General features: G+C 41.5%; 1 protein-coding gene across 1 annotated transcript; it reads right to left on the reverse strand.

The window, feature by feature from the left end:
• Nucleotides 1-215: 215 nt before the first annotated feature.
• On the reverse strand, nt 216-26,075 carry LOC110933671 (glutamic acid-rich protein-like). Its single transcript, XM_022176880.1, has 3 exons — nt 25,985-26,075; nt 25,641-25,922; nt 216-490 (listed from the first exon to the last, which is right to left on the reverse strand). Exons 1-3 carry the CDS (start codon nt 26,073-26,075, stop codon nt 216-218), a joined length of 648 nt encoding a protein of 215 aa, XP_022032572.1.
• Nucleotides 26,076-26,328: the final 253 nt, after the last annotated feature.

Here is a 26,328-nt window from a genome sequence, read left to right on the forward strand (position 1 = left end):
AGATCGGAATAATTCATCAAAGGTAGGAAAATCATCATCTAAACCAATATAATGAAATGGAGTGTCATGGTCAGAATCTGATCCCTCTTCAATGATTACATCATTAAAGTTATCTGCTCCGTTCACAAACTTGAATACATACTCCCGTTCTGGAGTTGGTGGAATCTCTTCTTCAATATCAAACTTAAATCTATCTTCTTCCATATCCAACCTGTCTAACATGGACTCCTAGTCCAGTTTTCTACTAACTCCCCATCTTCCTCAGTATGATTCAAGTAAATAAGTTTAGGAAGATTAAGGAATACCTCGTGAATATCAGCATGTTTGGTTCCAGACGAAGACTCCCCATGATGTTGATCTTCTTCTCGTTGCTCATTCAGCTCATCATTCAAGAAATCTTTAATAGTAGTTGGACCTGATGGCTTTGTGATCAACAAACCACTAGCACCGTCTTGATCATCATCATTATGACAACTGTGCTCTGTAATCTCTGTACGATGTAAAACAATGTTGATTATTAATAAAACAATGTGCTTTGGTGTTATTATATGTGTTTTGATGTATTATGTGTGTATTTGTGTTTGGTGATTTTTACAATTCGATTCGATTCAAATTTCAAGCTCTAAATCGCTTTCTAGAAGGTTATACGCGCACTAATGCGTAAATATAACCAGTTTAATGCAACAAACACTCCGGAATAGTGAAGTAGGCTTAACATACCTTAAATAACCTCCATATAACTTAGAAATAAGTTTTGGATGGTTCAATGTGTTAAAATCAACCTTGTTCGATCGCAGGGACTATTTGTGTCAAATTGCGAAACTATACCGATTTGTATGGTATCGAACACTCCGGAACTTGATCATAAGATAAACATACCTTAAATAACCTTTACCTAGCTTAGAAATAGGCTTTGAGGGGTTCGGTATGCTAAAACAAACTTTATTGATCAATAGGGACTAAAAGCGTCAAAAAGTGCACAAGTTTGCATTTTTACGCATGTCTTACGTTCTGAATACATCCGGACATCCAAAAATTTATGTAAACATTAAAATATTATGTTTTAGTGTTTGGCATAATAAAAATCCATTCGTCGCGCCATTTGGACCGTTTTTGCGTTCGTTACGACTTCCGTCGTAATTAACCGAACAACGCAATCATACGACCAAAAGAACCGACATCCGGCATATTTTTGTGCATATTTCAAGTTCCCTACACTTTAACTTCATTTTAGAGCCTTAAAATGGGTTTGACGGGTGTTTGAAGTTCCAAAACTCGACCATGCGCGCACAGGGGCCAAAACTGTCAAAATGAAAACATAGCTGGTCTGCAGGTCCCTTACGGACCGTATGGGGTTGCTTACGGTCCATAAGCACCTCCCAGATCAGCAGAAATGCTTTCCAGCTATTCCCAGCTGTTACACACTTATGCACATGGTTTCTCCTAAACTATGGGCTGGTTTTGGGTGCCAATGGTTTTGTAAATCAGTGGGTACGAGGTGTAAGGCTCAGATCGAAGCTCGGTTTCCAAGAAACGATCCTAACGGTTGGGGATTTCCTATAAATACCCAACCCCTACTTCATTCATTCCCACATTTGATCTGAGTTTTCTCTAAGTGGTTGTGTTTGTGCACTTCCTACCTGAGATTACTTAGAATCAAACCTTGCGGGGACCTTCTGTAAGTATTCTTTCGCGTTTTTCGTTCGTTTCTATCGTTAAAGTCAAACTGTGTTTGACTTTCTGCTTTGACCAATTTATGGTCAACGCGAAGTTCATTTGAACTTCATAACGTGAGGGTAATCACGATGGTTATAGTCCCTAGTGACTATACCTACTGATTACCACGTTATCTAGGCTCAGTGACGAGTCGTAGTTTCGGCCAAAATGCGTTTTCTCGCGTATTTTGTAACCAAACTACTCGAGGATGTCAAAACCGTTTGTTTTGATATCAAAACCTGTTTTCTAACTTAACTAAACATGTTTCGACATGTTTAGCTCGTCACTTGTTAGTTTAGTGCTTATGTAGAGTCGTAAGTCAAGCGGACTAAACACCCGCTTAGACTTTCGAACACAACCCGTTTGGTCGATCATTAGGATCCGACCAAACACGTTTAGTGACCATAGTAGCGTAGGGAATAACCTTCCGGGGTTAAACCTTATGGTCACTTAGGTTTGATTAGTCGCATGATAAGTAGTTTATGTGCCCTTGGTAAATTACCAAAATACCCTTTTCATACATAATTGGTAATTAAGTATATGTAACTTAAACTTTTGACACGTAACTGATTATGTAACATAATTAAACATGTATGGGCATATAATACTTGTCATAGGACTAGTTAGACGTCTCGAACGCGCTTTTGCGTGCACGACGCGTTAAAGTAGCGTAAGCTACCTTAATGGGTCGCGATGGGTCGAAAGCACTTAGGTTAGGTTCCGATTTAGGATGTAGGCTTTCTTAATACATATCACATGAGTTCCAACACTCATTTGGTTTACAAGACCTCATTCTGTCCGATCTTCCGACTTAGGCGTCTATTGTTTGACTAGTGGTTCGATTATTAGGAGCTACTTGATTTCTCTGGTTTGCTCGAGTTTGTTGGAAGTTCTATTGATTGAGGATACTTTGCACTTCATGAGTACATATGTGACAACTCGAGTGTTTGACTTTCACTTTCGCATTTATTGCGCGTTGACTTTGACTTTGACTGTTTAGTTGTTGGATTGTGGACTTGAATTATACGAGTTGTGTGTTAATAGAATATATTGTCGTTTTGCCTATATGTTACTATTTGTGGTGATAGAAAATAATATTAGAATTGTTATTATTATAATATTAACTTTAACCTAGCCCTCGAAGGATGACATGTAGTTCGAAGGATTCGAAGGACCACGAAGGATAACCTTCGACCCCGAAACATATCCTTCGAGCACGAAACATATCCTTCGATATGTTTCGGCCCAGTCCTTCCAATGGGCTTGGCCCATTTCTGTAATACGTATAAGTACGTATCAACATGTACCGGCTGTCATTTTCTATCATATTCCCAACCCTAGAGCTCTCCAAACTGTGACGGCAAGCTAGTAACCACAGGAGACCCTTGCGACCAAACCCTCATTTCGGTTAGTAAAATCTATTTGATTCGATCGTTCATTTATATGCGTATGTGTTCACGTGTAGTGTGTTCTTGATTGTTGATGTAACCTGAACTGATACATGCCTGAATATTATGATTTTGAATACGATTGAATATCGATATAGATTTCACATAGGGTTTGATGATGTGTTAATGTGCGTTAACCGGTTTCGTGATACGTTTAAACTAGGTTCATGCTAGACAATGATTTCTGGATGATTGCGTTATGATTAGATGTGCTAAATGATTCTGATGATTTGGTAATGATGATGATGACGGCTGTATAGATGATTAGGGTTGCTGTTCCTGTGAAAACGTAACTGATTGTGAAAACGTAACTGTTGATTGATCGAAAGATACTGTTTGTCGAAACATAGGTAGTGTCGAAAGATGCTTGTAGTCGAAACATAGCATTGACCGAAGGATAGATATGACCGAAACATAATTAAGTTGACCGAAAGATACCTTAGGTCGAAAGATGACTGATGGTACGAAACATACCAACTAGTCCGAAAGATAACTGTGAAAACTTGTAAGATCACTGATGTGTCGAAAGTTAGCAGTGGATCGAAGGATAGTAGCAATTATAAACATCCTTCGAAGGATGGAATGTATACATGAACTATTTGACATGCCATGCTTGATGATGAATGTTTACATTTGTAATTGTGTGCACTAGCTGATGAGTAACTAGGAAATGGTACGTGTTGCGCCGACGTACAAACTGACTGTTACGTGAACATTGTATTGCATGCGAATCATTGCGAACATGAACTGATTTGTTATACGTGCATACACTAGGACGTGATTAATTACTTGTGAGTGCATAACCTAGCATACCGAGCAAACCAAGGTGAGTTCACACTCCTACTAAGGCATGGGATCCCCGGGTTGTGGGAATGGGTTAAAGGTTATTATTGAAAGGAACGTACATATGCTTTACTAGACTGTCACCTATCATGTCCTCGGATGTCAGGACGGTTACGTAGGTTGGGATAACACCTACGGGTTCACATGCCATTCTATCCTCGGTTACGAAGGATACGCACGTAAAACCTACGTGTACGCATTACTTACTTCTATCCTCAGGTTACGAAGGATACGTGCGTAAAACCTACGCACACTTTATACACACTTCTGTTCTCGGACGAAGAACAGGGATAATAATACGAACAGTCTAGTGGTCACTTAACATGGGAAGCCCCCACCAGCACAACTTACTATCGGCCCTGTAGAGCCACCTGTTATTTACTGTTACACATTTACTTACTGTGAACTCGCTCAACTAGTTTGTTGACCATTCTGTTACATGCCTTGCAGATCGTTAGGTACTTGGAGCTTGCACTGGAGAAGCGGGTCGTTGTGGACAAGGATTCGTGGTTTCTATGCTGAACTATTATAACATTTGAACTATTTACTATTGTTGGATTATTACTATGCTTCCGCTACACTTTAAAACAATAACATGTTTTGAACACCTTTGGTATTGAACGGATGGTTTTCTTTTATCTTACTTAATACTATATGCATGTTCAATATGATTGGTGGCTTGGTCCTGGTCAGTCACGCTCCCAAGCGGTGTTACTCCGCAGGTGGATTTTGGGGGTGTGACAGATTGGTATCAGAGCCATTGGTTATAGAGAACTTGGTTTTAATATGGGAAAACGTTTTTATTAAAACCAGACTATAACCAGAACAGTGCTCTCAACGATCCACAACGACGCTTCGCTCCACGTGCAAGACTCAACTCCCTAGGTAATAAGGTTTATGTTTATTGCCTACATGCTAGAATTTGCATAGAACTTTGCTCGTAGTATGCTTACATTACTTGCTCACAACTTGACATTGCATGAGAATACATATGTGCTTACACTCTTCTGTCATCGCACTATTCGCGAACCTTTCTCACTTATGTTGCCTTTGATGTGAAGATCAATGGCCGCACGAATTACCATGACTCAAGCCCAGCTAGAGGCTCTCGTTGCTGCGGCAGTTGCAGCCGCCCAAGCAGGTAGTACACCCTGCAATATAGACACTAGGATCTTTAGATCCTACATTAATTCTTGTACTTAACTTTGCCCTGTTCGTACACAATAGGTCAACCCGCTCAGCAACAACCTGGGTGCACATTCAAGAATTTTATGGACTGTCGTCCTAGCTCGTTCAGTGGCACGGAGGGGGCAGTTGGACTCCTCCACTGGTTTGAAAAGCTCGAGTCGGTTTCGAAATGTGTGAATGCCCTGAGGCTCGCAGGGTGAAGTTCGCCACTGGCACACTTGAAGGGATTGCGCTCACTTGGTGGAACGCACAAGTGCAGATCTTAGGGTTGGCAGCTGCTAACGCCACACCCTGGAATGAATTCAAAGAACTGATCAAGAGGGAATACTGCACTAGAGAAGACATTCACAAGTTGGAGGACGAGTTGTATAACTTGAAAATGGTTGGTTCGGAAATCGAAGCTTACACCAAAAGATCGAATGAGTTGGCTGTGTTATGTCCAACTATGGTGGACCCTCCATACAAGCGAATTGAGTTGTATCTCAAGGGGCTCGCGTCAGAGATTCAGAGCCACGTTACCTCGGCTAACCTCAACAACATCCAGGAAATCCAGCGTCTCGCTCATCGCATCACAGATCAGGCAGTAGACCAGGGCAAACTGCCAAAGCGTATCAGTGCTACCGCTACTGCTACTACTACACTTGCTACTCCCAGCGAAAGTAAGAGAAAATGGGAGGGGGATTCTAGCAAGGGATCAGCATCGGTACAGTCACAGTCTCAGCAGCGAAAGACGGATAGTTACCAAAGTCCCAGTCAGCACTCATCGAGCAGCCACAGACAGGGAGGGTATCGAGGAAACCTTCCAAAGTGTAACAACTGCAACAGGCATCACAGCGGCCAGTGCAATAAGGGCCGTTGTCAAAGGTGTTTAAAGATGGGTCACGAGGCCAAAGATTGTAGAAGCGCTCGCCCTGCAAATCAGAATCAGCAGCCTCAGCAACCAGCTCCACAGAATCAGCAGAATCAGCAACAGGGCAACAGGGGGTGTTATAAGTGTGGGGCTGAAGGTCACTTCAAACGCGATTGCCCACAGTTGAACCAGAACCGCAACAACAACCATCAGGGCAACGGGAACCATAACAACAATAATGGGGGCAACAACAACAACAACAACGGCAATGAAGCTCGTGGTCGAGCATTTGTGTTGGGTCGAGGAGATGCAGTGAATGATCCCAATGTGGTTATGGGTAAGTTTCTTCTCGACGATATTTATGTTACTGTCTTATTTGATTCGGGTGCTGATACAAGTTATATGTCACTGAAAATGGGTAAATTATTAAAACGTACACCAACACCCCTAGACACCAAACACGTCGTAGAACTAGCCAATGGTAAAAGTGTAGAAGCCACACAGGTAGTCAAGGGTTGTAGCATTGTTCTAGCGGGTCAGACTTTCACGATTGATCTTATACCCATAGTCTTGGGTAGCTTCGACGTCGTCATCGGCATGGATTGGTTATCTCAACATCACGCAGAGATCTTATGCAAGGAAAAAGTTATTCGTATTCCTCGCTCCAGTCAAGAACCTCTCGAAGTTCAGGGCGACAAGAGTGGTGCTGTGGTTGGCATCATCTCTTACTTGAAGGCGCAGAAATGTTTACGAAAGGGGCATACTGCCATTCTGGCTCTCGTTACTGATGCATCAGCAAAGGAAAAGAAGCTGGAGGATATCCCAGTTGTACGTGACTTCCCTCAGGTGTTTCCTGAAGATTTACCAGGCTTACCGCCTCATCGTCAAGTCGAGTTTCAGATCGAATTGGCACCTGGAGCAGCGCCAATAGCCCGCGCACCATATCGTTTAGCTCCAACCGAACTGGAAGAACTGTCGAAGCAGCTGCAAGAGCTCTTGGAAAAGGGCTTTATTCGTCCAAGCTCTTCGCCTTGGGGAGCTCCAGTGTTATTTGTGAAGAAGAAAGACGGTACGTTCAGGATGTGCATCGACTACCGTGAACTCAACAAGGTGACGGTGAAGAACCGTTATCCTCTTCCACGCATAGATGACTTATTCGACCAGTTGCAAGGGTCGTGTTACTATTCCAAGATCGATTTAAGGTCAGGGTATCATCAACTGAGAGTCCGGGATGAGGACGTCTCCAAAACTGCTTTCAGAACTCGTTATGGTCACTACGAGTTTCTGGTCATGCCATTCGGGCTTACAAACGCACCTGCAGTCTTCATGGATCTTATGAACAGGGTGTGCAAACCGTATCTCGACAAGTTCGTCATCGTTTTCATCGACGACATTTTGATTTACTCCAAGAGTCAGGAGGAGCACGAGCAGCACTTACGCGTTATCTTGGAACTTCTTCGAAACGAGCAACTGTACGCAAAGTTTTCAAAATGCGACTTCTGGCTTCGTGAAGTCCACTTCTTAGGCCATGTGGTAAACAAGGATGGGATTCATGTCGATCCATCCAAGGTTGATTCGATCAGAAACTGGCCAGCACCGCGTACACCGACAGAAATACGCCAATTCTTGGGTTTGGCGGGTTACTACAGGCGATTTATTAAAGACTTCTCCAAGATCGCGCAACCACTCACTATGCTTACACAGAAAGGTGTCGTTTACAGATGGGGTAATATACAGGAGACCGCTTTTCAGTACTTAAAGGATAGGCTTTGCAGCGCGCCTATTCTCTCACTGCCCGAGGGCACGGATGACTTCGTGGTTTATTGTGACGCATCGATACAAGGGCTTGGTTGTGTATTGATGCAACGGGATAAAGTGATCGCATACGCCTCTCGGCAACTCAAGGTTCATGAACGGAACTACACGACGCACGATTTAGAGCTGGGAGCTGTTGTTTTCGCACTTAAGATATGGCGACACTACCTGTACGGTACCAGGTGCACGATTTACACCGATCACAGGAGTCTCGAGCATATTTTTAAGCAAAAGGATTTGAATATGCGTCAACGAAGATGGGTTGAACTTCTGAACGACTACGAATGCGCCATCAAGTATCATCCAGGCAAGGCCAATGTTGTGGCTGATGCCCTCAGTCGGAAAGACTCTCTACCTAAGCGCGTGCGAGCGCTACAGCTTACCATTCAGTCCAGTCTTCCTGCACAGATACGAGCAGCTCAGATAGAAGCACTAAAACCCGAAAACGTCAAGGCTGAAGCCTTGCGCGGTACAAGGCAACAAATGGAACAAAAGGAAGACGGCGCCTACTATGTAACGGGGCGTATTTGGGTCCCACTGTATGGCGGTTTACGCGAACTTGTGATGGATGAAGCGCACAAGTCTCGCTACTCGGTACATCCAGGGTCGGATAAGATGTACCACGATATCAGAACAACTTATTGGTGGCCAAACATGAAAGCTCTTATCGCAACTTACGTCGGCAAGTGTTTAACTTGTGCAAGGGTTAAAATCGAGTACCAGAAACCATCAGGCCTACTTCAGCAACCAGAAATACCACAATGGAAATGGGAGCAAATTTCCATGGATTTTGTTACTGGCCTACCTAGATCCCAGCGTGGGAATGACACTATCTGGGTGGTCGTTGATCGACTCACAAAGTCTGCTCACTTCTTGGCTATCAAAGAAAAGGATAAGTTTTCTACCCTAGCAGACATCTACATGAAAGAAGTTGTTTCGAGGCACGGAGTGCCCACCTCTATTATTTCGGATCGCGATGCACGATTCACGTCAGAGCTTTGGCAAGCGATGCACAAATCTTTCGGCTCACGATTAGACATGAGCACAGCATATCATCCTCAGACAGATGGGCAGTCTGAGCGAACTATCCAAACCCTTGAAGACATGCTTCGAGCGTGTGTTATCGATTTCGGCAACGGCTGGGAAAAGCACCTCCCTTTAGTGGAGTTTTCATACAATAACAGTTACCATACCAGCATTCAAGCCGCTCCATTCGAGGCATTGTACGGACGTAAATGCCGGTCGCCTCTCTGTTGGGCAGAGGTGGGGGATAGCCAGATTACGGGTCCAGATATTGTAGTGGACGCCACAGAAAAGATTGCACAGATACGGCAACGCATGGCGGCAGCACGCGATCGTCAGAAAGCCTACGCGGACAAGCGTAGAAAGCCATTGGAATTTGAGGTCGGGGACCGGGTTTTATTGAAAGTTTCACCCTGGAAGGGTGTGGTTCGTTTTGGTAAAAGAGGCAAGCTGAATCCGCGGTACGTCGGACCATTCGAAATCTTAGAAAAGATTGGCAAGGTAGCCTACAGATTAAACCTACCTCCTGAACTCGGTGCAGTTCACAATGTATTTCACGTGTCAAATCTGAAGAAGTGCCTGTCAGATGAGACCCTTATAGTTCCTTTTAAGGAACTCACTATCGACGAGCGGTTGCAGTTCGTCGAGGAACCAGTTGAAATCACGGACCGGGATGTTAAGGTCCTCAAACACAAGAGAATCCCTCTTGTTCGAATTCGTTGGAACTCCCAGCGTGGCCCGGAGTATACATGGGAACGCGAAGACCAGATGAAAGAAAAGTACCCCCAGCTATTCGAAACCAATGTATCCACTTCTGAGACTGAAGCTACTACTACTGAATTTCGGGACGAAATTCCAAATCAACGGGGGGATGATGTGACACCCCAGGAAAACCAGTGAACGATACCTAGCTTCCTCAGTAAGTGCGTACCAAATTTCGGGACGAAATTTCTTTTAAGTTGGGGATAATGTGACAACTCGAGTGTTTGACTTTCACTTTCGCATTTATTGCGCGTTGACTTTGACTTTGACTGTTTAGTTGTTGGATTGTGGACTTGAATTATACGAGTTGTGTGTTAATAGAATATATTGTCGTTTTGCCTATATGTTACTATTTGTGGTGATAGAAAATAATATTAGAATTGTTATTATTATAATATTAACTTTAACCTAGCCCTCGAAGGATGACATGTAGTTCGAAGGATTCGAAGGACCACGAAGGATAACCTTCGACCCCGAAACATATCCTTCGAGCACGAAACATATCCTTCGATATGTTTCGGCCCAGTCCTTCCAATGGGCTTGGCCCATTTCTGTAATACGTATAAGTACGTATCAACATGTACCGGCTGTCATTTTCTATCATATTCCCAACCCTAGAGCTCTCCAAACTGTGACGGCAAGCTAGTAACCACAGGAGACCCTTGCGACCAAACCCTCATTTCGGTTAGTAAAATCTATTTGATTCGATCGTTCATTTATATGCGTATGTGTTCACGTGTAGTGTGTTCTTGATTGTTGATGTAACCTGAACTGATACATGCCTGAATATTATGATTTTGAATACGATTGAATATCGATATAGATTTCACATAGGGTTTGATGATGTGTTAATGTGCGTTAACCGGTTTCGTGATACGTTTAAACTAGGTTCATGCTAGACAATGATTTCTGGATGATTGCGTTATGATTAGATGTGCTAAATGATTCTGATGATTTGGTAATGATGATGATGACGGCTGTATAGATGATTAGGGTTGCTGTTCCTGTGAAAACGTAACTGATTGTGAAAACGTAACTGTTGATTGATCGAAAGATACTGTTTGTCGAAACATAGGTAGTGTCGAAAGATGCTTGTAGTCGAAACATAGCATTGACCGAAGGATAGATATGACCGAAACATAATTAAGTTGACCGAAAGATACCTTAGGTCGAAAGATGACTGATGGTACGAAACATACCAACTAGTCCGAAAGATAACTGTGAAAACTTGTAAGATCACTGATGTGTCGAAAGTTAGCAGTGGATCGAAGGATAGTAGCAATTATAAACATCCTTCGAAGGATGGAATGTATACATGAACTATTTGACATGCCATGCTTGATGATGAATGTTTACATTTGTAATTGTGTGCACTAGCTGATGAGTAACTAGGAAATGGTACGTGTTGCGCCGACGTACAAACTGACTGTTACGTGAACATTGTATTGCATGCGAATCATTGCGAACATGAACTGATTTGTTATACGTGCATACACTAGGACGTGATTAATTACTTGTGAGTGCATAACCTAGCATACCGAGCAAACCAAGGTGAGTTCACACTCCTACTAAGGCATGGGATCCCCGGGTTGTGGGAATGGGTTAAAGGTTATTATTGAAAGGAACGTACATATGCTTTACTAGACTGTCACCTATCATGTCCTCGGATGTCAGGACGGTTACGTAGGTTGGGATAACACCTACGGGTTCACATGCCATTCTATCCTCGGTTACGAAGGATACGCACGTAAAACCTACGTGTACGCATTACTTACTTCTATCCTCAGGTTACGAAGGATACGTGCGTAAAACCTACGCACACTTTATACACACTTCTGTTCTCGGACGAAGAACAGGGATAATAATACGAACAGTCTAGTGGTCACTTAACATGGGAAGCCCCCACCAGCACAACTTACTATCGGCCCTGTAGAGCCACCTGTTATTTACTGTTACACATTTACTTACTGTGAACTCGCTCAACTAGTTTGTTGACCATTCTGTTACATGCCTTGCAGATCGTTAGGTACTTGGAGCTTGCACTGGAGAAGCGGGTCGTTGTGGACAAGGATTCGTGGTTTCTATGCTGAACTATTATAACATTTGAACTATTTACTATTGTTGGATTATTACTATGCTTCCGCTACACTTTAAAACAATAACATGTTTTGAACACCTTTGGTATTGAACGGATGGTTTTCTTTTATCTTACTTAATACTATATGCATGTTCAATATGATTGGTGGCTTGGTCCTGGTCAGTCACGCTCCCAAGCGGTGTTACTCCGCAGGTGGATTTTGGGGGTGTGACAACATAGTTCCCCTATTTTACTGTTTTTTAAATGTTTTGGGGTGACTCATGTGTACGAAATGTTTTCAAAGTTTAAACGATGATTTCAAAAACGACTAAAACGATTTTTACTAAACTAAGAACGATTTCGATAAGTGAACGAACTTGTTGGTTGTAGTTAAATAACGAATGACATTCATTAGCATTGATCAAGCCGACCAGTATTAGGTTATGGTACCATAGGATCTGACAAATCTCGTTACTTTACTACACCCATGGTTATGTGTGGGGGTTGTGGGTAGCGACTGAATCTGATGTTTGTTAACTTACCCTTTGGTGGTTTGTTAATACGAGAACGAGTTGAACGATGGACGAGTCACAAAGGTTTGAATGTTGTTAACGAGACGACCATATATAAGTTTTCACAATTAAAACGATGACGATTTAAACAATTTGGAAACGAATGAATGATTGGAAACGATTTGGGAACGAGTAAACGATTTGGAAACGATGTTAAACGATTTCGATAAACGATTGGTTTTTGGTTAAGTGTTTAGATAACGAGACGGGGGTAATGTGGTGAAAACATGGTAGATACGCCATTGGTACTTCTTATATATAAGTGTTTTCATCATATTACATATCGTGGCGTTATTTAGTTCACTTGGGTAAACGATTTTGAAACGATGTCACACAACGATGTTTTTCTAAGAGATATAAACTATACGAGTTTTTAACGAGTTTTTACAAGATGTTTTACAAGTTGGTTTTCTAAAGCAAATGTTTTTGGGTTAAGAATCATGGCTACGAAGTTTTATAAACTATAACCCGCTTGATTTGAGTTGGTTAATTAAGTTGCAATATCATACTCTTTTCAAAACAAAGTTTTTAATAAAGTATTGCAACACTTAAACTAGCCATGAATTCGACACTCCTATAAAACCTATGTACTCGCCAGCATTTCTTTGCTAACTAAGTTTTTACATATGTTTCAGGTGTTGATGCTTGAATGACTACTAGGATGCATGCGTCACATAGGATCTGGACGAGGCCTTAGTGACATAATAATAGTGATAGACGATGTAAAACTTGTTTATTCTATGTTAAGACAATGCAATGCTTAATTTTATCAATAAAACGAAACACTTTTTGTATCCATGGTTATGAAACAATAGCTTCTGTTACAACACTCCCCGGCGTTTCCGCCACGGTTTGTTGTCCTACGTGGTCGGGGTGTGACAGAAGAAAGTTCGTATCAGAGCCAATGGTTATAGGAAATTAGGTTATTAGTAATGCTTTGACCTAGACTATAACTTTAGGACCCTAACACAAGTTTACTTGTGTTTAGATTTTAAAACAAAACCGTCACCTATCCTTAGGTGATAACCACAACGAGAACACAAATCCGAATCTGCTTCGAAAATTAATCATCCGTTCTAGGATGATTGATTACTAGGTTTTGAACCCTCTGTTATATGTTTTTGAACCCTTCCAGTTGATTCATATTTGGCTTAGTGCCTTTTGAATTTTCAAAATCTCGTCAAAGTTTGGGTTAAAATAATGTGAACATGTGCAAACTGGAAGAGTGAATGCCTGTACTCTGAGTTTTCTGTCTAAGGCTAGAGTGTTCGTACAAATCCATATAATCGGACCAGTCACTCTTACCTGGGAACTCTTGGGGTGAGTGTTTACTTATAGGCGAGCATGTCTTCGCGATGCATTATTTTGATTCATTTACTTTGATTAGTCACTGCGTATCGTTTGTTTCGTTTGTTTGTTCGAGGTAACGGACAAATGATCGCCTTCCTTGTATTTTATCGATACATCTTTTGCTTTTCCTAATTATCAACCTTACTCGTTTCTCATATTTCCTTGTTAGACAATGCCTCCATGATGTGAAGCACAGTCTTTCACCATTGAAGAAATCGCAGCCCTGGTCTCTCAGCAAGTGGCTGCTGTGCTTCCCGGTGTTGTAACTCAAGTTCACGAGATATACAACAATAACAATAATAACAACAACAATGCGCAGTGTAATTTCAAGAACTTCAATTCTGCTAAACCTCTAAAGTTTTCTGGGTCGCAAGGAGCAACTGCGCTCCTACAGTGGTTCGAGAGTATTGAGAACACATTCAGGCATGTGCAATGTCCGAAGGCACGTAAGGTTGAATTTGCTTCAAGCGTGTTTGAGAAGCGAGCGCTTACCTGGTGGAATGGTATTATGCGCGATAGGGGTGCCGAAGTGGCGTTGGCACAAACATGGGATGAGCTTCGGGCTCTCATGATGAGAGAGTTCTGTCCCCGTCACGAGATTCGAGCTTTGGAGCGAGAGTTTGACGATTTAAAACAAGATGGGGCTGAGCACCGTGCATACACGGATCGCTTTGAGGAACTCAGTCTATTGTGTCCCACCATGGTTACCCCACCAGACAAAGCAATCGAAAGATATATCGATGGTCTACCCGATTCTATGCTGGATATTGTGACCGCTGTTAAACCCACTACCCTTCGCCAAGCGATCGAGTTATCTGCTACCCTGACTGAATCCCAAGTCAGAAAGGGTAAACTCACCCGCAAGGGTGACAAGAAGAAATCGTTTGATTCTGCGAAAGACAAGAAGAAGGGTAAAGGTAAAGAAGGTGAGTCGTCGAAGAAATCAAGGAAGCGAAAGGGTGCACATAACTTTGCTGTTACGACACAGACTGAACAGAACACACCAACTCAACCTCCTGCGAAAAAGGCGTATGCCGGTACCGCACCTCATTGTGCTCGCTGCAACGGTCATCATGTTGCACAACAAGCTTGTAAGCAATGCACGACGTGTGGTAGACTTGGGCATTTAGCCAATATTTGTCGTTCAGGACAAAATCAAGTTGCCCAGGTTCAAGCTCCGGCACAAGGGAATGCTGCTAGATTCCCACCAGGTTCATGTTTTAATTGTGGAGAGTTTGGCCACTTCCGCAACAATTGTCCGAGGCTGGCAAATGCTAATGCGAATCCGAATGCGAACATCAACGCCAACGTGAATCCTGCTCGAGGGCGAGCATACAATTTGAATGCAAACGAAGCGAGGGCTGACAATGAGGTTGTCAATGGTACGTTTCTTGTCAACAATCGACCCGCATCTATTCTTTTTGATTCTGGTGCCGATAAAAGTTTTGTTTCGTTATCTTTTGAGCCTTTGCTTGCGATACCTAGAACTAAATTGAGGAAACCCTTGTCTGTCGAAGTTGCTACTGGTAAACCTCTTGTTCTCGATTCTGTTATTTGTGATTGTCAGTTGAACCTTGATAACCATCTTTTTCCTATTGACCCCACGCCAATGTAACTTGGGAGCTTCGACGTTATCATTGGTATGGATTGGTTAACCAAACACCACGCTGAGGTGGTTTGTTTCGATAAGATTGTTCGTATTCCTCTTCCGTCTGGCGATGTTTTGGAAGTTCGTGGCGAGAAGCCATCTAGCGGTTTGAAGCTTATGTCGTGTACAAAGGCCCAGAGTTATTTGAGAAAAGGATATGTTGCTTTGTTGATGCAGATTTTGTGTCCGATGCTTGTCGAATAGATTAGTTATTATTTTACGCTGAATTTGTAATAGTTAGTGAAACGGTCTATCGAACGTGTATAGACCCGCTCGTTTGAAGTGGTCAAACGAGAGGGTTATTCGGTTGACCGTGTGTGTTTGCTAGACAGTTTATGGTTGTTTAATGTTGGTGTCGAAGGATAAGGCATCGAAGGATTGTGTATCCTTCGATGAGCTCGAAAGATATCCATCGAAGGTTGAAGATGGACCTCGAAGGATATGGCATCCTTCGAGGTATGTGTGTATCTTTCGAAAGCTGGATGGTCGACAGATGATCTATCGACCAGTCAGTTTAATCCTTCGACCGTGCAACCTGTGTTTGGTATAAATACCAACACCTTGTCATTTGCAACACAAGAGTGAGAGCACAAGTGTGTGCAAGAGAGTGATAGGAGGTTTGAGTCCTCACCGGGAGAAATCACCACTTGATTTCTCCCTGGATGTATACTTCTTTGGTATTAGTTCGGTTATCATGTAATCGGGCCGACTTGTAATGTTTTACTACCGGATTAATGCAAAGTTGTTTGTTTATCATCTCTTTATCTCTTCCATCTTTGAACATAAACATGAAAATCACGGATTGGATCCCGAAACACGGACCTACAATTGGTATCAGAGCCATGGTGCTCGATTTAGTAAAACTAACCGTTTACTAAGTCACATGTGCTCTAGATCTGTGATTTTTGTGGGTTTTTGTTCAAGATGTAAAAATGGTAAAAATGAGAAAAACTCAGATCTGGACCCGAATATTCAGATCTGTGATAAAACGAGTGTTGGGTTTTATGTTTTTCTCCTAAATCTTCAAGTTTTCTTCATCAAAAATCGTGTACGAGCGTTTTCATCGAATCTGCAGATTACCCAGGTTGCTGTGTTCTTGATGTTCTTCACATCTTCATAATTTGAAAGATGTAAAGAACTTCGAAGGATCAGTTAACTGCTCGAAGGGTCATCTCACTGAATTCGAAGGGTCACATCTGCATATTTCGTAAGATGATAAGGCTGCTCGAAAGGTCAATCATTTCCCAACTGTGTTCGAAGGGTCAGATCCAAAACTTTGAAAGATCATTTAAATTTTCGATAGATCAACTCCAATCCTTGAAAGATTGGATTACTGTTTCGAAAGGCTATCTTAAATTTCGAAAGGTCATCTTGTGTTTCGAAGGGTCAGATCAACAATTCATAGGTCACCTTTATCATCTAACTGACTTCGAAAGATCAAGCAAAATCTCGAAGGGTCATTTCACTTTCTTCGAAACATCAACTGTTTTCGAAGGATCATTGTCGAAAGATCCGATTGATGTTTTTGTTTCGAAAGATCTTAGTCTTCAACAACCAACAACTTCGAAAGTTATACTGATATGTTCGAAAGATCTTTGTTTGTCTTTCTTTTGATTCAGTTTTCGAAGGATAACCAATTGTGAATGGCGGCTGGTTGTTGTTTTTATCGAGGAAGTAAAAGAGGTCAGGAAATGATGTTGTCGGCTAAGAATAAATGGAAGGATAGGGTTGGTCGAATTTAGCGGTGGTGCTTTTATCAATTAATAAAAAAAAATATATATCAAAGCTGTTAAAGATCAAGTGGTGACAATAAAACACTTGTCTATTTTCTTGTTTTCCTTGTGTGCACAGCCAACCACACAAATGATTTGCTTACAAATATATATGAGACAATTGTGTGATTGGTTATAGGTTTCGGTCCACTAAAACAACAGCCCATACAAAGAGGTCCAATAAAAGTGTTTCTGCCCACATGCATTCTACACGTACATGAAACCAATTTCTTTCAAGCATGTGAATTTTAGTCAATGGTATGACGTCATCATGACATCATCATGATGATGTCATGATGACCTGTCAAGCGGGAAACGTTCTCAGCTCTCCGTGCTTCGCGTGTCGAACTCTGGGGCGCACGACGGAGGAATGTCGTGACGTCGGGCTTGAGCCGGACCTAACCGAGTCGAACCGAGCCGAGTCGCGTCCACACAAGGTGTATCAAAGTGAAAATCTAGCGCCTAAAGTTATATTTTGCTAGGTTTTTCTATTGGGCCCGTTTGATGTGAAATTTTGGGCAAATGTTAAAAAAAAAAAAAAAAAAAAAAATTGGAACAAAGGTTTTTGATGCAGATAGGGGTCGGGTGTTCGCGAAAGTTATTTGAGTTGATTTTTAACATCAAATTCGTATGGGTTTTGGGAGCACGCGGGATGATGCGGGATGATGCGGTATGATGAAAACAAGAGATGATGAAAACTTGATGTTTGAAAAATTGTGGGGTAGTCACAGTTACCGATGCAATGGCAAAAATGGTGACGCGACTATTATGGGCCAAACACAACACGATATGTTCGCTTCTGCGCATCAGTATTTATGATTGTTACCGGTTATTCGGAAATCTTCGAAAGGATTTTGTTTATTGTCATATTCTCGCATTTGAAGACGAACGTATGAACCTGGAACGTCTATACCGGTCCTAACGAGTTCACAAAGTCTTTGGTCTTTGGGGGGATACAAGTCAGATCCTACGGGGTACCAGGGGACGTTCTTATTCAACTAGATTATGCAAAGAAGAAAGTCATGTTCGTGAATTTTCGGAACCGAGAACATTCAATAAAGATTGATGACAGTTCTGCTCAGTGGAGGGAATTGGTGAACATTTGACGACAGTTTCTTTGAAGTGGAAAGAATCTGTTAAGGTTTAGAGATTTTACCAAAGAAATGGGGGGATAAAAATTTTCAAATGTTGAATTTCTTCGGTAAATTTCTAAACGCAATCACAGGTGGTAGAGTTTGTGATTTTCTGGTGTTACAAACGGTTCTGCGTGGAATGTTTTGCACAGACGCTTGAAGATCAAGACTTGATGCAGTTGTTAAAGAATGGAACCCTTATCAAATGCCGGTTGGAGTATTGGAAGATCGGCGGAAGATCGGTCAATTGAGTCCTTTGAGGAAATTGCACAACACTCAACACGGATGCGCGTACTCTGAGGGGGAAATATTATACAATGAGCATCAAGATACTACTTACCTGGATCATCGGTCAAGGGGGAATTTGTTTACACAGAGAAGATGATTACTTGACTGAAGATCGATGATTGCAGTTGCATTTTCAGCATTCGACAGCAACGGACAAGGGGGAATTTGTTGATGCAGATTTTGTGTCCGATGCTTGTCGAATAGATTAGTTATTATTTTACGCTGAATTTGTAATAGTTAGTGAAACGGTCTATCGAACGTGTATAGACCCGCTCGTTTGAAGTGGTCAAACGAGAGGGTTATTCGGTTGACCGTGTGTGTTTGCTAGACAGTTTATGGTTGTTTAATGTTGGTGTCGAAGGATAAGGCATCGAAGGATTGTGTATCCTTCGATGAGCTCGAAAGATATCCATCGAAGGTTGAAGATGGACCTCGAAGGATATGGCATCCTTCGAGGTATGTGTGTATCTTTCGAAAGCTGGATGGTCGACAGATGATCTATCGACCAGTCAGTTTAATCCTTCGACCGTGCAACCTGTGTTTGGTATAAATACCAACACCTTGTCATTTGCAACACAAGAGTGAGAGCACAAGTGTGTGCAAGAGAGTGATAGGAGGTTTGAGTCCTCACCGGGAGAAATCACCACTTGATTTCTCCCTGGATGTATACTTCTTTGGTATTAGTTCGGTTATCATGTAGTCGGGCCGACTTGTAATGTTTTACTACCGGATTAATGCAAAGTTGTTTGTTTATCATCTCTTTATCTCTTCCATCTTTGAACATAAACATGAAAATCACGGATTGGATCCCGAAACACGGACCTACATGCTTTTCTAGCACATGTCACCGAGGAGAAAGACAAGAGTAAGAGTATTCAGGATATTCCGATTGTTCGGGATTATCCAGAGGTGTTTCCTGATGAACTGCCTGGTTTGCCTCCAGTTCGTCAAGTTGAGTTTCATATCGACCTTGTACCCAATGCCAACCCGATTGCGAAAGCACCTTATCGCCTTGCACCTTCGGAGATGCACGAGTTATCGAAACAGCTTCAAGAGTTATCTGATAAAGGATTCATCTGTCCGAGTTATTCACCTTGGGGAGCTCCTGTCCTCTTCGGGAAAAAGAAAGATGGGTCTTTTCGAATGTGTATCGACTATCGTGAGCTTAATAAGCTTACCATCAAGAATCGATATCCCCTACCTCGAATTGATGATCTCTTTGACCAGCTGCAAGGTGCTTCATGTTTTTCTAAGATCGATCTGCGTTCTGGGTATCATCAACTTCGTGTTTTCGAAGAAGATATTCCCAAAACTGCTTTCCGCACGAGATATGGGCATTACGAGTTTACAGTCATGCCTTTCGGCTTGACGAATGCTCCAGCTATCTTTATGGACTTAATGAATAGGGTCTGTAAACCTTATTTAGACAAGTTCATTATTGTGTTCATCGACGATATTCTCATTTATTTGAATACTCGAGCCAATCACGAGCAACACCTTCGCTTAACGTTGGAACTCCTTAAGAAGGAACAACTTTTCGCTAAATTCTCCAAGTGTGAATTCTGGCTTAAAGAAGTTCAGTTTCTGGGTCATATAGTCAACGAGCAAGGTATTCATGTGGATCCATCCAAGATTGTTGCTATTAAGGATTGGAGTACGCCAACGGCACCTACAGAGATTCGATCTTTTCTTGGTCTTGCTGGTTATTATCGTCGATTCATTTCTAATTTCTCGAAAATTGCGGTTCCACTCACTGATTTGACTCAGAAGAATAAGCCTTTTGAGTGGGGACCCAAACAAGAAGAAGCGTTCCAAACGCTGAAGCGGAAGTTATGTAATGCTCCTGTTCTATCTCTGCCCGAGGGAAGCGATGATTTCGTTGTCTATTGCGATGCGTCCAACTTAGGCCTTGGTTGCGTCCTCATGCAACGAGGTAAAGTTATTGCATATGCATCTAGACAGCTGAAAATCCACGAGAAGAACTATACGACTCATGATCTTGAGCTAGGAGCTGTGGTTTTCGCGCTTAAAATCTGGAGACACTACCTCTATGGCACGAAGTGTGTGGTTTTCACAGACCACAAAAGTCTCCAGCATATTCTTAATCAGAAAGAGCTGAACATGAGGCAATGACGTTGGGTTGAACTCTTGAACGATTATGATTGCGAGATTCGCTACCACCCTGGTAAGGCGAATGTCGTGGCCGATGCGCTTAGTCGAAAAGAGCGAGTCAAGCTTCATTCTGTTCAAACACTATCTGATCTTCAAACTCGTGTTCTTCAAGCTCAGCAATTTTGTGTTTCACAAAATTTGATAGGTGAGGAGTTGCCGCTTCAACTTAAGCTTAAGCTCGAAAGGAAAGGCGAGGGTTTACTCTACTTCAAGGATCGTTTGTGGATTCCGAAACAAGACGATCTTCGCACCCTAGTGATGGACGAATCTCACAAGTCTCGATATTCTATCCATCCAGGTGCTGATAAAATGTACAAGGATCTTCGTACTAAGTTTTGGTGGCCTGGTATGAAGAAAGAAGTTGCCTTGTATGTAGCGAAATGCCTAACTTGTCTTAAAGTCAAGGCTGAACATCAACGACCTTCTGGTTTGCTTGTACAACCAGAGATACCGGTTTGGAAGTGGGAGAGCCTTGCGATGGATCTCATCACTAAGTTACCGCGTACATCTAAAGGTCACGATGCTATTTGGGTTGTTATCGATCGATTAACGAAGTCAGCTCATTTTCTCCCGATTCGCGAGGACCTATCTGCTGATAAACTTGCAAAGATTTATGTTGATGAGATTGTTTCACGACATGGTGTTCCTTTGGATATCATTTCTGATCATGATGCTCGATTTTCATCTCATTTCTGGAAGACCATGCAATCTGCTATGGGAACCCAACTAAATCTAAGCACTGCTTATCATCCCCAAACAGATGGTCAATCTAAAAGGACGATTCAAACTTTGGAGGATATGCTTAGGGCATGCGTGATAGACTTTGGTGGTAATTGGGATTCTCATCTGCCAATGATCGAGTTCTCTTACAACAATAGTTATCATGCTAGCATCAATATGGCACCATTCGAAGCTCTCTACGGTCGAAAATGTCGTTCACCTGTCTGTTGGAACGAGACTGGTGAAGCTCAGCTTACTGGACCTGAGCTCGTTCTAGAAACAACAGATAAAATCAAGAAAATTCGCGAGAATGTTGTGACAGCTAGAAGCCGTCAAAAGAGTTATGCGGATATGCGACGCAAGCCCTTAGAATTTCAAGTCGGAGATCGTGCCCTGCTCAAGGTTTCACCTTGGAAAGGAGTCGTGAGATTTGGAAAGAAAGGAAAACTTGCACCTCGATATGTGGGACCATTCAAGATCGTGGAAAGAATTGGGAAGGTTGCCTATCGGCTAGAGCTGCCTCCAGAGCTTGGAAATATTCATCCGACTTTTCACGTGTCCAATCTGCGAATGTGTTTAGCTGACGTTGATCTTCACATTCCTCTCGACGAGATCTGAATCGATGATGCGATGCACTTTGTCGAGAAACCCGTGGAGATAGTGGACCGTACATTCAAGCAGTTGAAGGACAAACGGATTCATTTGGTTAAAGTTCGTTGGGAGTCCAAACGTGGCCCAGAATTTACTTGGGAACGCAAGGATCAAATGATGACCAAATATCCGCAATTGTTTTCACAGGCTTCCTCTAGTTAAAATTTCGGGACGAAATTTCATGAAGTAGGGGAGACTGTGACAACTGTGCTCTGTAATCTCTGTACGATGTAAAACAATGTTGATTATTAATAAAACAATGTGCTTTGGTGTTATTATATGTGTTTTGATGTATTATGTGTGTATTTGTGTTTGGTGATTTTTACAATTCGATTCGATTCCAATTTCAAGCTCTAAATCGCTTTCTGGAAGGTTCTACGCGCACTAATGCGTAAATATAACCAGTTTAATGCAACAAACACTACGGAATAGTGAAATAGGCTTAACATACCTTAAATAACCTCCATATAACTTAGAAATAAGTTTTGGATGGTTCGGTGTGTTAAAATCAACCTTGTTCGATCGCAGGGACTATTTGTGTCAAATTGCGAAACTATACCGATTTGTATGGTATCGAACACTCCGGAACTTGATCATAAGTTAAACATACCTTAAATAACCTTTACCTAGCTTAGAAATAGGCTTTGAGGGGTTCGGTATGCTAAAACAAACTTTATTGATCAATAGGGACTAAAAGCGTCAAAAAGTGCACAAGTTTGCATTTTCGCGCATATCTTACGTTCTGAATACATCCGGACATCCAAAAATTTATGTAAACATTAAAATATTATGTTTTAGTGTTTGGCATAATAAAAATCCATTCGTCGCGCCATTTGGACTGTTTTTGCGTTCGTTACGACTTCCGTCGTAATTAACCGAACAACGCAATCATACGACCAAAAGAACCGACATCCGGCATATTTTTGAGCATATTTCAAGTTCCCTACACTTTAACTTCATTTTAGAGCCTTAAAATGGGTTTGACGGGTGTTTGAAGTGCCAAAACTCGACCATGCGCGCACAGGGGCCAAAACTGTCAAAATGAAAACATAGCTGGTCTGCAGGTCCCTTACGGACCGTATGGGGTTGCTACGGTCCGTAAGCCCCTCCCAGATCAGCAGAAATGCTTTCCAGCTATTCCCAGCTGTTACACACTTATGCACATGGTTTCTCCTAAACTATGGGCTGGTTTTGGGTGCCAATGGTTTTGTAAATCAGTGGGTACGAGGTGTAAGGCTCAGATCGAAGCTCGGTTTCCAAGAAACGATCCTAACGGTTGTGGATTTCCTATAAATACCCAACCCCCACTTCATTCATTCCCACATTTGATCTGAGTTTTCTGTAAGTGGTTGTGTTTGTGCACTTCCTACCTGAGATTACTTAGAATCAAACCTTGTGGGGACCTTCTGTAAGTATTCTTTCGCATTTTTCGTTCGTTTCTATCGTTAAAGTCAAACTGTGTTTGACTTTCTGCTTTGACCAGTTTATGGTCAACGCGAAGTTCGTTTGAACTTCATAACGTGAGCGTAATCACGATGGTTATAGTCCCTAGTGACTATACCTACTGATTACCACGTTATCTAGGCTTAGTGACGAGTCGTAGTTTCGGCCAAAATGCGTTTTCTCGCGTATTTTGTAACCAAACTACTCTAGGATGTCAAAACCGTTTGTTTTCATATCAAAACCTGTTTTCTAACTTAACTAAACATGTTTCGACATGTTTAGCTCGTCACTTGTTAGTTTAGTGCTTATGTAGAGTCGTAAGTCAAGCGGACTAAACATCCGCTTAGACTTTCGAACACGACCCGTCTGGTCGATCATTAGGATCCGACCAAACACGTTTAGTGACCATAGTAGCGTAGGGAATAACCTTCCGGGGTTATACCTTATGGTCACTTAGGTTTGATTAGTCGCATGATAAGTAGTTTATGTGCCCTTGGTAAATTACCAAAATACCCTTTTCATACATAATTGGTAATTAAGCATATGTAACTTAAACTTTTGAAACATAACTGATTATGTAACATAATTAAACATGTATGGGCATATAATACTTGTCATAGGACTAGTTAGACGTCTCGAACGCGCTTTTGCGTGCACGACGCGTTAAAGTAGCGTAAGCTACCTTAATGGGTCGTGATGGGTCGAAAGCACTTAGGTTAGGTTCTGATTTAGGATGTAGGCTTTGTTAAACCATATCACATGAGTTCCAACACTCATTTGGTTTACAAGACCTCATTCTGTCCGATCTTCCGATTTAGGCGTCTATTGTTTGACTAGTGGTTCGATTATTTGGAGCTACTTGATTTCTCTGGTTTGCTCGAGTTTGTTTGAAGTTCTATTGATTGAGGATACTTTGCACTTCATGTGAGTACATAGTTCCCCTATTTTACTATTTTTTTAAATGTTTTGGGGTGACTCATATGTACGAAATGTTTTCAAAGTTTAAACGATGATTTCAAAAACGATTAAAATGATTTTTACTAAACTAAGAACGATTTCGATAAGTGAACAAACTTGTTGGTTGTAGTTACATAACGAATGACATTCATTAGCATTGATCAAGCCGACTAGTATTAGGTTATGGTACCATAGGATCTGATAAATCCCGTTACTTTACTACACCCATGGTTATGTGTGGGGGTTGTGGGTAGCGACTGAATCTGATGTTTGTTAACTTACCCTTTGGTGGTTTGTTAATACGACAACGAGTTGAACGATGGACGAGTCACAAAGGTTTGAATGTTGTTAACGAGACGACCATTTATAAGTTTTCACAATTAAAACGATGACGATTTAAACGATTTGGAAACGAGTGAACGATTGGAAACGATTTGGGAACGAGTAAACGATTTGGGAACGATTTAGAAACGATGTTAAACGATTTCGATAAACGATTGGTTTTTGGTTAAGTGTTTAGATAACGAGACGGGGGTAATGTGGTGAAAACATGGTAGATACGCCATTGGTACTTCTTATATATAAGTGTTTTCATAATACTACATATCGTGGCGTTATTTAGTTCACTTAGGTAAACGATTTTGAAACGATGTCACACAACAATGTTTTTCTAAGAGATATAAACTATACGAGTTTTTAACGAGTTTTTACAAGATGTTTTACAAGTTGGTTTTCTAAAGCAAATGTTTTTGGGTTAAGAATCATGGCTACGAAGTTTTATAAACTATAACCCGCTTGATTTGAGTTGGTTAATTAAGTTGCAATATGATACTCTTTTCAAAACAAAGTTTTTAATAAAGTATTGCAACACTTAAACTAGCCATGAATTCGACACTCCTATAAAACCTATGTACTCGCCAGCATTTCTTTGCTGACTAAGTTTTTACATATGTTTCAGGTGTTGATGCTTGAATGACTACTAGGATGCATGCGTCACATAGGATCTGGACGAGGCCTTAGTGACATAATAATAGTGATAGACGATGTAAAACTTGTTTATTCTATGTTAAGACAATGCAATGCTTAATTTTATCAATAAAACGAAAAACTTTTTGTATCCATGGTTATGAAACAATAGCTTCTGTTACAACACTCCCCGACGTTTCCGCCACGGTTTCTTGTCCTACGTGGTCGGGGTGTGACAATCATCACCATTATCATCCTTATCATATTTGTCATCTTTATCATCTTTGGCATCATCATCTTCATCTTCATCTCCAAACATTTCTTTCAACTCTTCATCGTCGTCATCAACTTTATACTTATTCAACTTCTCCTTTAAACAACGACGTTCAACTTCGATTCTTCTAAGACTTGCCTCTTCACTATGAATCACATCCTTCACTTCTCCAACAGGAATAATAGCAAGGTTCACTTCAATATCTGCCTCAACCTCTACCTCTGTGTCTTTCATCTCAACATCATTAGTATTCACTTCAACGTTAGAAACATTTACCTCTACATCAGGCTTTGGTTGTCTTGCTTGCTCGTCGAACCAAGAATCTCTTCTTTATCAATCACAAGATCCTTTCTTTTATCTTTCAGCGCCTCTGCAGCCTCTTCAGCGTCTCTTTTCTCTTTCTCCATCCTCCGAGCCCCAGCTCTCTGGATCTCTATTTCATCAAAAGTTGCTTAAACATTAATACCAAGATGGTTTTCTATCACAGCATACAACATATTGAGTTATTCATCCTTAACTTCTTTTTCTGCTCTCAAAGCTTTAATATCTTTCTTCAGAATTTCATTTGCACTTGTTGACGATACTTGCAGATCAGCATACATCTCCATCATTGTTCTGTTAGAATCATCTATTGCTTTGTATTGCGCTTCAACATTCATA

Source organism: Helianthus annuus, chromosome 4 (assembly GCF_002127325.2).
Source record: "Helianthus annuus cultivar XRQ/B chromosome 4, HanXRQr2.0-SUNRISE, whole genome shotgun sequence".
Lineage (NCBI taxonomy): Eukaryota > Viridiplantae > Streptophyta > Magnoliopsida > Asterales > Asteraceae > Helianthus > Helianthus annuus.